Source organism: Coloeus monedula, assembly GCF_965178545.1.
Source record: "Coloeus monedula genome assembly, chromosome: 10".
NCBI classification, from domain to species: Eukaryota; Metazoa; Chordata; class Aves; order Passeriformes; family Corvidae; genus Coloeus; species Coloeus monedula.
Window position 1 is genome coordinate 22,973,513 of NC_138790.1, and position 13,373 is coordinate 22,986,885.

The 13,373-nt window shown below is 45.5% G+C and overlaps 1 protein-coding gene across 1 annotated transcript in view; it reads right to left on the reverse strand.

Annotated features, from left to right (window-relative positions):
* LOC309576630 (uncharacterized protein) overlaps positions 1-13,373 on the reverse strand; it is a gene marked incomplete at both ends in the record, with an annotated part of 185,648 nt that overhangs the window by 10,216 nt on the left and 162,059 nt on the right. The window contains 7 exons of the mRNA XM_082288043.1: positions 2,932-3,063; positions 4,129-4,257; positions 4,428-4,556; positions 5,530-5,655; positions 6,155-6,283; positions 7,885-8,013; positions 13,109-13,237. Coding sequence (XP_082144169.1) covers positions 2,932-3,063; positions 4,129-4,257; positions 4,428-4,556; positions 5,530-5,655; positions 6,155-6,283; positions 7,885-8,013; positions 13,109-13,237 — 903 coding nt within the window. The remainder of the gene's footprint in view (positions 1-2,931; positions 3,064-4,128; positions 4,258-4,427; positions 4,557-5,529; positions 5,656-6,154; positions 6,284-7,884; positions 8,014-13,108; positions 13,238-13,373) is intronic.

Genomic DNA, 13,373 nt, shown 5'->3' on the forward strand with positions numbered 1-13,373 from the left:
ATTTGCCCTTGAAGTATTCCCTGTATTTCGGTTCGAGAAAGAGCAGCACACGCAGGGCAAGTTCAGCTGCTGCAACGTGCACAGGATCAGTAACAGGGCCACCTCATCTGTTAGTACTTTGCAGAAGAATTTTGATGCAGATAACAAGGGCAATTTGCACCATGTCTCACCAGTTCAGTAGGCTCTGCCTTTGTAAAGAGGGCTATTCTTGCACCACCAGTTATCTCATAAAGACATTTTCTAATTTAACAGTTTCCTGTGCTTCTGACTTAAGTTTTTTCTGCGAACAAAAGAGTGGCAGCCAGATTTCCACCTCATTTCCTGATTTTCCTTCTGCTTTGAGTGGGTTTGTCATGACCAAGAGCTCCTAAATCTTTTCATAGCAATTGCACACACGGAAGCTTTTCTGACCAATGCTCTTCATTGCACTGTCAAATAATCCCTTCTGACACATCCTGTCACCTAAGCTTGAGGTGAAGCTGGTGAGATCTTTCTGGCTCTGGGTGCCCCCAGCCCAGTCAATGTCACAGGAACATGATTTTTTTTTTTTTAAATCATTTCACCACCACTTATTGCTTTTTATTCATTTTAACAAGTCCATCTGCCCATCCACCAAGTTATGGACAAGTGATGGGAACATTATTGCTAGTTTGTCTGCTTCCTCTGGACCCTGCCAAGAGACTGTTTCAGCTCCTCACTCCAAAATTTGAGAACATGAAAGCCCCGTTGCTCTTGGCTCCTGGAAATTTGACTTCCCAGCCAACTACACCTTTTATAGATACTTTCTTGAACCTTTTTTCACTGTACTATAAATATAGCATCAGTTGCCAGAAACTGTTTCCAGCAGCATCCAACCACATGTTGACTGGACCAGAGCCCGTTTGGGAGCGGCTCCCTGGGCTGGTTTTAATATTCTATCGAGAGCTTCTTCACCCTGGAGCAGCCCCAGCTTTCCCTGCAGTGAGGACAGCAGGAACTTGGAGTATCCCCACTGAAGTCATGCGAGCTATCCTTGGTTTTCAGTCAGCCACTTCAGAATCAGGCCCACAATCTCTCCCTCCACCGATCTAAACCTAAAAATAACTCACTTTTAACTGTTTTCCTTCTATTTTTGTGTTTGTCAATGCAATGCGCAGAGTGGCAGAGGGGACAACAGGAAAAACACCAACACATCTGAGTATTTTTCTTTCTGTGAACTTCCACCATTCCATTATTCCTCCAATAAATATCTAACAAACTTGTGTTTAAGAATTTGCGGTATATTTTTGGAATCTCAAGAGTACAAAACACCGTGAAATCTCAAATCTCATACTCTATAGGTTTAATGCCAGCTACACAGAAATCCATGGCAAAAATCCCCCCTGAATGCAGCAAAACACAGATTTTATTTCGCAATCAATCTTTTTATATCTCTTCTATCAGAGCTTCAGCGTAATTGTTAATGCTTTAAACTTTAAAATTCTGAAATAAAACCTGAAGTATCTAAGTAAGTTCGAGGACATTTACTGTAACTACAGAGATTTAGTGCTACACACACAGGTAATGACTACTGAGAAATTGCTACATAAAAGTAATAGGCTGACCATGATTAAGTCTTTTAAAATGATCCTGTTAAATAGCTGATCTCCACTACTGCTCTACTATAACATTTATTATAATCTAATGCATAATGGATCCAGATGGCTCCAGCCCTGATGTTGAAGGCAAGATTTCAATCTCACTCACAGTAAAAACTGATGCACAAAGGAGGACAGAATCAATCCTTTGTATTTTATTTATAATTTATATTTTAAAGAATAACTTGTGATGACGTGATGGCAATACAAAGGCCCATCTCTAAAGCGAGTCTTTCTTCTATTTCTGCTCAAGAAATAAAACACTGGTTTAACCCTTACTAGGGCTGCACATGTTACAGCTGGCTTTTGTATCCAAACTGTCACCCCAAAAAGCAATTCAGCCAAACAGAGCTGTGCTGGATTCCCAAAAAAGGGAAATCAGCACTCGCCAAAAAGAGAAAACCTGAGCAAAAAAGACAACAGCTTTTTTTTTTTTTTCCATTTTCTTTCTCCTCAAAATGAGACTATTACAAGCCAGGGAGTAAAACCAAAATTAAAGTTGTAAATAAAAAGGTAATTAACTGTCTCCTTTATTGGCTGCTTTGGTGTGTGTTTCTTATCAGTTGCCACATTCCAACAGAAACAACTTTACAGACGTCCTAAAATACCGGCATGAGCCATGTGGATCTGGGAATATTTTTTATGATGGAGCATTGGGCCAGTTGGCATTTTGTCCTCTACACTAGTCACCATTTTTCAATCCAGAGTAACAGTTGGTTTAATTTGATTGTTCCTCAGAAGGCTCTGCAACTGAAAGGACTTTATGAATCACTTGGATTTATTGCCAATTTCAGCTTGTTGTTTTCTCATAACCATTTGTCCTTACTTGAGCACGCAGAGATTTCGGGAAGTATTTTGGACTTGGTATTTGGAAATGAGAGAGCTGCGCAATACCCAGGTGTAGCTGGGAGATGCAAATGCAAAGAATGATCTTGAAATTCTTTAGCGTGGCATGAAATTGGAAAGAATTTAGCTGGCCGTTCTGGGGTGACAATTTGGGGGTTTTAAAAATTAATTTGAACAATTAAATTCATTACATTTTTGAATTAACACTATTAATGAACTTTTTTAGAAAATGTTTTAAAAATTTAATTCCTTGCAATAATACAACTACTACTTTTAGTGTAAATTTACCCACCCTGTGCTTACTTCTTATACCATAACTTACTTGTAACACTATGACTTTTATACTACAATTAACCTCTACTTCTCTCAGTCACCGCTGTACTGACACAGTTGAACCCAAAGCACCAGCAGATGCTCCTGCAGGACTCAGCCCTCTGTCAGAACGGCAGCAACCCCCAAAAATACTCACGGAGGTGGCAGAGGGGCCCGTGGTAGCCCGGGCTGCAGGAGCAGTGGCCGGTGACAGGGTGACATTTCTGATTCTCAGCTGAGCACTGGCACACCCCGTGACAGTCCTGCCCATACGTGCCCGGTGGACAAGCTTTGGGAGGAAGAAATGCAAACCAATAAATTAAATTTGTCTTGGTAAATATAGCACTCAAACAAAGAGCAGGCTGAAATCTATTAAATAAAATCCCTGCCTACGGAATGACGCTCTCCTCCGGGACTTTGGATTTATTACATTTACTTGGGGGTTACTTGACTGCTTGATTTTGTTTTGTTCAGTCAATTTGTGCCCAACTGTCAAGGGCCAGATACAATTTTCTTGTCACTAGAAAAAAAATCATAGGGAAATGTCAGGTAAAATTGACTAAAATAACAGTATAATTCCCAGGGGACCAGGATAAAGACATTCTGCCTTTTGCAGAGAGTTTGAACTTGCAAAGCTGCTGCGACATCAACATCTCCACAGGTTTCACTCTGCCTGCTGACAGCTACATTGCCTACAGGTTTTGGACCTTCCACATTTAATTCCTACTCTCATTTCCATTCAGCTGCCCTGGCTGTGGGTCAGCATTCAGAGTCCTTTGGTGGAGGGTGTGGGACATCGATGTCAATCCTTTCAATTCTTATTTATTGCTGGTTCTTCTTTTGCTAAAGCAGGGCTCAGGCAAAGTTTTGTAGGGAGGAACGAAGTCAGGGTGCTGCAGCTGGGGTCAGAGAAGGAGTCTGCTTCCAAAGACATCTCTGGGGGACCAAACTCCGTGCTAAGCAAAGCCAAATAATGTTCTTGCCTTTCTGACAGCAGGAATAGATGGCCTCTCACAGGGGCAAGGCCAACAAAAGCTGAGCTACTGCTTTACTGACAGCACAGTGCTGGCTGTGGGCAGGGGCCGGGCTCCAGTGGCACATTCTCAACCTATCTGGGTCCAGTTTAGGCCCTGGCTGCTCCCTGCAAACCCCAGGAGCTGAAACTGTGCCTGGCACAGAGCTCAGAGCTGGCCAAACCACTTGGGTGAGGGACAAGCAGCCCTCGGCCATCCTCCCTCCTGTCAGATTGTCATCTCCTCCCTCTTCGGGCACCACACCGTCATGTTTTCATTCAAGACATCAATTTACTAACTAATTGACAAGGGAAGTATTTGTGTTGTGATAACAAACTCACTCTTCTCGCAGCCGTGGCCGGCGAACCCCGGGGGACATCCGCAGGCGCCCGTCAGGTGGTGGCAGGGCCTTCCCGGGGGACAGCGGCACCGCTGGCCACATCCCGCTCCGTAGCGGCCCGGCAGGCAGGCTGGGGGGACACCAACCCTGTCAGGGCCAGCAGGACAGGACAAAGCCACCCCCTCCACGGACCCGCTGCACCCATCCCCAGCAGGTACGTGAAAGTACCCGGCCGTGACCGAGAGCTCTGGATTTGGGGGGGAACGCGCGCACCGACCTGAGCAGCCTCCCCTCACTCACGTTTGTCACAGTGCCTCCCTCGCCACCCCCTCTGGCAGTGACACGCTCCGGTCTGGGGGTGGCAGGACCGGCCGTGGGCGCAGTCACACCGCTCCTCGCAGCGCTGGCCGAAAAATCCCGGCGGGCAGGCTGGGGGCAAGCAGAGAGAGACACATTCTACCTGCTGCGGGGGGAGCAGCTCCACTGGCAATCAGCAAGGATCCTTCTTGCCTGAGCTCCTGCTCAGGAGTACACTTAGCAGACTACGTGGCCAGAAAATATCAGTGAAGGAGAAGATATTAAAAGCATTAAAGATGACTGCTAATGAGCCTGCACAGGAAAGTTTGCAATGATGTAGCCACAGCTGGAGTACAAATCCAGATGGGGTCCATGGAGAGGGTGATGCTGTTTGCTTTGACACAACTACACACCCAGGGACAGCTGTTTGAACAGTGGGAACTATGCCCACAAACTGCTTCCAGCTCCCGAGTCCCTGCAAAGTGACCAAAGAGAAGGGAAGGTGGGCACTGAGAAGGCTTTACAGGTCACAGTGGTGGCTGAGGCTTTGAGAGTCCTCAGTGCCTCAGGAGACCTCAGAAAGCTGCTTGTGGCTTGGTAAAAGCACAGCACCTCAGTGGTTGAGCTGAAAGCATGTTTTTAGTCACCTGTGTGTGAGAACTAGTCCCCATTTCAGGGATTCAGAGGGCTCTAAGCATGCCAAACAGCTGTGTCAAATCTGGGTCATGTGCAAGATCTGTACATCTGAACTATCACAGTCCAGTCTGCTGAGCTGCCCTCAGTGACCCACAGACACTCAGCAGCAGGTGGCTGATCTGGCAAATTCTCCTTAAAACTCCCTCACTTCCATGTGTTCTTCCTTGTGTGCATAAGGTAGAGAAATACCTTCATTTTCTTAGCAGGCAGGGAACAGAGGTAGGAGGAGATAAAATGATTTGGACAAGGGCATGGTTGGGCAGAGACCTGCCTGTGGGTCTGAGCTGGGGTGAGAGGGCATAAATCATAATTGGCCTGCAGAACACTGGGAAATTAAGATACAAACCAGAAAACAGGCAGAACTGGCTGGTGGTTAAAATGAAGGATTTGCAGAAGGAGCTGCCCTTACCAACATCACAGCGGTCCCCAGTCCAGCCAGCGCGGCACAGGCACTTCCCTGAGGGCACATCACACACCCCGTGGTGGCAGCTGCAGTTCTGCTCACAGCCCTCTCCGAACTGCCCGTCCCCACACTCTGAAACGGGATGGGGGAGACTGATGGGGAACCAGGCTGGAGCAACCCCAGCAGGAACTCCCTCATGTCTCTGCAATATGATCAGCCACCTAAACTGGGCCTAAAAACCTTCGGTGAAGGAAATTTCAAAGCCTCCCTTGGCAAAATTCTCTAGAAACACATCATTTTCCTCTTTTAAGTATTTCTTTTTTTTCTCTTTAAATGGAGACCATTACCAATCTTCCCTGTTCCCAACGGGCAGAGAATGGCTTATTCCTCTCCCCTGCCCAGCAAGTTTCCACCACCACGGATATGTTCAAGTCTCATGTCTCCCCTCAGTCTTCTCACTTCTGACTAAACAACCCCAGCTTTTTCAACCTCTCCCCACCTGGTGTTTTCCATCGTTCTGCCTCCTTTTTCCTCTGGGCTGTCTCAAACCAGACCCCACCATAACTGGGGATCTCCTTGCAGAGTGACTGAACCGAGGCGCTGGAGAGGTGGAGGAGGTGGGGAGACTCACCCAGCTCACAGGCTGTCCCCGTCCAGCCCTGGGGACACTGGCACTCGCCGCTCACAGGGTCACAGGTGGCCTGGCCGTGGCACAGGCAGCGCTGCAGGCAGCTGGCTCCGTGCCACCCCGGAGCGCAGGCTGTGAAGGGAGGCAGGGAAAACCTTCCGTGAGGAAGTGCAGGAGAAGGACACAGGCTCAACACCACCTCTCCCATCTCACAGCCCTTCTCGCCCTGGAGGATGCTGTGGGAGGTACAACCAGCAGAAATGGGGACATGACTGATAAGGAATTACTCCAACCAATGTACAACTGGTGTGGGAACAAAATAGGTGACGAAGTGAACTAGTGACCCACCAGACAACCTTGAGACTTTCTGTTTGTACCTACAAAATCCATTTTTTTGGTTCCTTCCAGATTTCTCAACACCAGGGAGCGCAGTTCTTGATTTCCCTGTTCCCAGAATTTTTTTTTACAGTCCTTTTGAAATCACAGCTCCTTCTCTAACTGATCCTGCTGCCCACAGCTGCCTGACATTTCACCATTTACCTTATTTTAATTAAGCAAGTTTATTAATTCCCATCACAACCAGTTCCTACGGATAGAACCCAATTTTTTGGCAAAAAACTACACACCTCTGCCATGTGCCAGAGTGAAACCTCTTGAAGACAGTAACAGGAGCAAGCTCTCACTTTGGAAAAGCATAGGCACCAGAGGATGATTCCCCCAGCCTCACACAATTATTCTACCTCCTCACTTCAAAGAGAAAAGAAATCCCCAAACATAAATTTGAAAAGGTGTGTTTGAAACAGATTTTGTAACTTTTGCTTTGGTTTTGTATTTGTGGCCTCTGGACAAAACAGAAAAATTTAGGTCATGCCTAACATGTCATCAAGAACAGTCTGGTGCCTTCCCAATTTTTAAATCCTTCATGGAAAGACCTCTTCATATCAGGTTTTAAAAGAGGAATGCACTAAATTTATATATTACTCTACCTGTGCCAGCTTTCATCCCCTTTCCCTAACAATCCTCTTGGGATGCTGAAGAGCAGCCTCTGAGTGCAGGTGCTGACTCCAAATCCCAGCTCACCCAGGAGCACCCACAGCAGCATTCCCAGCTCCACGGTACTGCTGACACTCCAGGGACCTCGTGGGAAAGGCACAGAACAAGGAGCCTTCTGCAACAGGGATGGACAGACTTTTCCTAGTGCCTAGGATGCACGGATTAGGATGTGCAGTGCAAGCCACAGTGCAGCCTTTCTTTGCCAGCCTCTTCTCAAGGCTCTCTGTTTGAGCCACATGTCTGGCTCTGATAGCCAAGGCTGCAAGGCTCGATGCCTTTCACGTGTTCTGGATTTAGGCTCTGTCTGGAACAGCGCAAGGTAATGCCAAGGATCAGTCTGGTGCATGGGACAGTAAAGCAGCCCAGAGAAAAGAAACAGAGCTTCATTTCAGCATCATAATTGGGAGTTTTATGGACCTTTTCTCCCTTCATCAGCCCTCAAAATCAGCTCTCTTTCCAGTTTATGGCTGTTTCACCCTCCTGCCCTGTGCACACCGGGATCCTACATCACGATGTCACGGATTAATTTAATGGACCAGCTCACGTCACTGTGGATACAAACCCAATGACAACACAGGGCAATGAGCTGAGAGTTAAAACACCAGTGAGCTTTCCCCAAACACAGGTTTTACTTTTCCCTCCTATAATCCATAGGCAGGGGTTTGAATTTCTGACTGTACCTTCTTGGCAGGTGGCTCCTCTCCAGCCTGGGCTACAAAGGCACGTCCCGGTTACGTGGTGACAGAGAGCTCCGTTGTGACAGTGACAAGTGTTCCTGCAGCCTGGCCCATAGCTGTTCTCCTGGCAGGCTGCAGTGAGAGAATTTCATAAAACCATCAGGAAGCATCCAAGGAGGCACTGCACAGAGCAAACCTGAGACACAAGCCAGTGCCAGGGAAATCAGGTTGGAGCTGTGCTCCGATGACACTTTTCACATCATAAGGGTGCCTAAGTCCACATAAAATCATAAAGGCTGGAAAAGATCTCCAAGATCATCAGTCCAACCTTTGGCTTAATACCTTCCTGATCCTTAAACCAAATCACAAAGTGCTGTGTCTACTCATTCTTTGAACACTTCAGGGAATGGTGACTTCACCATTCCTGGAAATATATATACATATATATATACACACATAAATACACAAACCTCCAAATATTAACCACGTCTGACTCTAGATAGAGTAATAGAATCATTAGGTTTGAAAAGACCTTTAAGATCATCAAGTCCAACTGTTAACTCAGCACTGCCAAGTCCACCACAATATCAGCCAATACATGAACTGCAAAAGGTATTTTGAAAAAAAATATCCTGCCAATTAAGATCACATAGACTGGAACTGCTCTGCAACACTCGCAGTTTAGAGATAATGTGTCTTATGAAAGCTTAACATAATAATGTGGCTTAAAAATATGAATCACAGCCCTTTCTGATGAGGTTTCTATCGAGGGGCTGGATCACGGGGGGTGATGGATCAGCTGCCAGCCCCTGCTCTGCAGAATGTCTTTGTGCTAAACTAATGGTCCAGCAGAACCACCAGCCTGACAACGCCAGTATTTATTTGCATCCTGGTAAGAGAACTGACAACTTCATTGTTTTCAGTGTTCATTTTTCACAGCTGGATGCCTCTGCTCACCCAGACTCTCATTCTTTGGTCAGAGAGGGGTGATATTTTCAATGAGTTTGGTTAAGCAGCTGGCTCCCAGGTGAAAACTTAACGCAGTCATCTTGCAAGCAAACGCTCCTCTTTCAGCGCTGCTGCCCGTGAAAAATGGCAGTGATAAAATTCCTGCAGTCTCCCTTGCACTGGAGATTTGGATAGCTCTGAATGGTGGAAAACAGACAGGTCTGCTACCCTGTTTTCTTCAGTTATCATCCAAAATAATACAAAAAGGGCTGATGGAGCTGGATCGCCTCCTTGCACGGTTTTTGTTCTGCATTGCAGGGGCTGCTGTCAGAGCCTTTCATCCCTGTAGCACTTCTGGCGTGCACTGGAGACGCAAAAAAAGCCTGGATCCCTGATCCAGGAGAGTGTCCTGCACACGCTGAATGCGACATCTTCCAGGTTTCACAGCCAAACAGTGAATTTTCACCCAAACTTCTCTGCCTTTCAGGGTGTCAGTGAACATGATGTAGTGCTCTGGGAGAACAAGTCCCTGGGGACAGAAGGGAGGTGTGAAACCACCTTGATCTTGGAGGTGAACTTGGCTGACAGTCTCTGACCCATTCTCAGCCCTTTTCTCCCCATCTGAGGGCTTCCAGCTCCCCAGCCTGGTTCTCAGACACCATTTCTCCCAGGACCTCTTTTCCACAGTGTTCTTTCTTGTCATCGCTTGGACCCTGTCCACACTGAAACCACAAGAAAGAGCAGGAGCTCAGTCCCATCACAGCTAAAAGTTTGTTCTGCAAATGAAGCTTGGATGCCAAGTAAAAAGTTCAGCACATCCTACAGAGCTCTGGCTCAGTTTTTGGGAGCAGAACTAAGTATTTCCACAATACAGACCAGAACTATAGCACAACCCAGCCAAAGGAAAAACCAGCTCATCACCAGATCCCCTAACTTGTTACCAGTGGTTTGTGTGAGGTTTTTGGAGTATGTGTGCAAAGCTCTTGTTACACTTACCAAAAAGACAATAGTGTTTCAGTGAAAATTCTGGTAAGAAAGCAGAAATTTCTGGAGAAGAAAATTTTGACTATTCTACTGGGTAGATACAAATGGGTTTTTTTGTTTCCTGGTGGAACAATCCTGATTATTAAAGTACTTTTCTGAAGATTAAGAAAAAAAGTGATATATTGAAGCTACTTCATGAAGTTCCACAACTGAACGCACAAATATCCCTGGGCCTTTTCTTTTTTCTTCATGATGAGAGAAAAGGAAAGACTTAATCCAAAGGTTTAAATTAGTAGACTTTTTCCTGGTTCAAAATGTTCCTCTTAGTGTCTTTCCTCTGCAAGATGAGGATTTATTTGTTTGCAGTCTTTAAAATCCCTTTTTGCATGCAGAGCAAGGAACACATGAAACTGGAGACTTCCAGACTAGAAGTCAACAGCCATCAACAGGAGCCCAGGAGCACAGGCAAATGATGGGCTCTCATGTTCTATAGGGTGTCCAGTAGCTTTGTTTTCAAGCGACTTCTGTGGATTATTCTCCACAAAATGAAGCTTTAGCTTTAAAAGAACAGGGAATTTGCAAAGTCAAGTGCTCACACACCATGAAATGTCAAACCCCTGTTACCAGTGCCTCTGGCAGAGCCAATCTTTCTGTAGTCACTTGTTTTTCAAACTAGCATGGTGTCTTTTTTACCACAAGGAACCACTTCAGTGAAGATTCTGCTGAGCCCCAACAGCTTCAGAAAGAGGCATGTTTAGTACTGACAGAATTAAGGCAAAATTCAGATGTTGAATTGTGCACATCTGCTACAGACCATATGCAACATGAGATTTTTGGAGGGTTTGGTTGGGTTTTTTTAAGTTTGCAAACTTTGGATGAATTTGCAGTGAATCGTAGCAGGGTTTGGGCTGGAAGGGATCCTAAAGATCATCAAGTTCCAACTCCCCTGTCATGAACAGGGATGCCACTACTAGATGAGGTTGCTCCTCCCATCCAACCTGGCCTTGAACACTTACAGGGAGCGAGTATCCAGAAAGGAAGATTACATCTCTATCACAAAGAAATGCCAAATGCCAGGTCCTCACTTCTGTGTCACAGAACTCAGTGAAAGAGTTTATTTAGAAAAAAGAAAAAAAAAAAAAAAGAATAGGCAGCATACTTTTCCTAAGCCTCTTTCTTGGAAACCTAAAACACCTCAGGTGGACATTCAAAAAAATCCCCAAATAAAATCTCCGAGCACAAACTGAAGCTCAGGCAGAGCTTGCTTGGCAGATTTCACCCCAGATTAACATAACTCATTTTCAAACAACTGAAACCCATGGTCTGGTAATGGAAAGCATTAGGCAGCTCCAACAAAAGGCATCACTGTCCGTATTGCCTGTAATTAGATAGCAGAGTATAAAACACACTGCATGGCTGGCTTAGGATCAATTCAAATCCCATGATGCCAAAATTATTCCTCAATATCCTCCAGCACATTGCCTGCAATCTGATTACTTCCACACGAGTGCTGTCCTTCCAGCTGCTGGAGCTGGCGGGTCCCAGGAACAGGCAAGGTGAATATTAAACACCCCGGGAGGATGGGGAGTGCTGAGCTCCCACCCTTACTCTGAGCAGCTTTGGAGCAGTGTGGATGAGTTGTAAAATCATAATGAAGATCCCTCACTTAGCCAAGAGAAAAGGAGGAGACACCCTGCACTGTTAACTGACCTCTCTCTCTCACTCACAGAGGCCTCGGAGGCTTTGGCACCTTCACCAGCAGGAGGAATAAATCAGACCAGCACAAAGCTCTAATGGCTCTGGCACAAGATAATAAATAGGGGTTTTTTTTCCCTAATGTGAGTAGAGGGGGGCACCAGGGGCCATGGACAAGGAGCTGCATTTCTTAATTGAATTTAATGAAATATGCAACAAAGCTTCCCATCCCTAATGCTAAGGACTGGGGAAGGGGCAAGGTGACACATTGCCAGCACTGTGGCTCGACAGGAAAAATGGGCTGTGACCAATAAGCAAACACTGCCCTGCTCAGAAGCATCTTTTCTGATCTGTGGGATGGCTGTGTGGCTCTGGTCTGCTTTTATTCTCTGGTCACTCCATTTATCTACACTGAAAGGGTGTATTACCACCAGCATCTTCAGATGGTAGAAGATGGAGAGCCAAGTGTTCCTATGGGAGGGCACGAGGAGGCAAAAAGGACTGCAGTGGTGGGATGTTAGGGAAAATGTCTAAAACTGGGAAGACTCAGCAGAACTGACCCACCTGTAAACAAAAGAGCAGGGGACTTTGCAGGAGAAGCCTTCTCAGAAGATGGGCTGTGTTGAGTGGTGGGGGCAAATGAGGGAAAAATATTATGAAGAACAAGCACTGCCCTCAAACAGGGCTGATGTTAAAATAGGGTGTGGCCAGAGGACAGAACTGTCTCAATACAAGCCAGATTTCTCTCTATTTTCTAAATTAAACCACTTTTCTATTGCAGAAAGCCACAAGCTATGGATTAAAGAAGTGTTCCCTAACAGAGCTGGCTCATTCTGAAGCAGCACTGGAGCTCAGCTCTACACCTCAGCCCTGCAGACAGCACTCATATTTTCAAAAGGAAGCTTAGACCATGACATCATCCTAAAGGAGAACAAGGAAGTTGAGAAGCTAAAACCTGAAAATCTTAAAAAACCCCTACTTATTTGCTAAACTTTGCAAATAGGCTCAGTGATCTTCAGATGTAATGCCATGCAGCTAAAGAAAATAACCTAATTTCCCATGAAATGCAGTGAAAAATTTCTCAGACTAGCCAATTTTATATATGTATACACACAAGCATTTGTTAGCTTAAAAATTGTGGGATAATCCATACTTGTGAACATCTAGGAAGCTGACAATTATTTTAAAACAAATAAATTTTCTAATAATTTTAAAAACTATTTTGTCACGCTCAAATAACAAAATAGTCCCAGCTCTGATTTTTCCACTTTGCACATTTGTAATCTGTCACTTTGTAATTGATAATTAGAGGAGATACACCAGAAACAGATACACAACATTTAATCTCTTAATGCCACACAAAAACGAAAAGCAGAGACCTGTCATATGGCAGGAGGCAGCTCTGCTATCTAAAACCTGATGCTCACCATGTTTGACGAGTTAAAAAACAAACAACAAAAAAAGAGCTGATGATTTTAGCCACCAAAAATTGTTCCCTTTTCTGGCATCACTGGGAAGGAACGTGACCTATCTAAAAGTGTACCCTGGCAGGGCATCAGCCCGCAGTGCCAGGGGAGGTTTGGGGGTTTGGTGTACGTACGCTGCTCGCAGGTCTCTCCCAGCCAGCCCGGCAGGCAGCGGCACGAGCCCAGCACGTGGTCACAGCCAGCAGCATTCTTGCACTTGCACACCTGGTGGCAGTCAACCCCAAAGAATCCATCTGGACAAGCTGCAAATGCAAAACATTTCTTTTTAGCTTTTTTTTTTTTTTTTTTTTTTTTTTTTTTTTTTTTTTTTTTTGCATAAACTCCATCTGGTCTTTTCAGAGATTCTTAAGAACCGGAGTTGCTTCAAGGGTTAAGCCT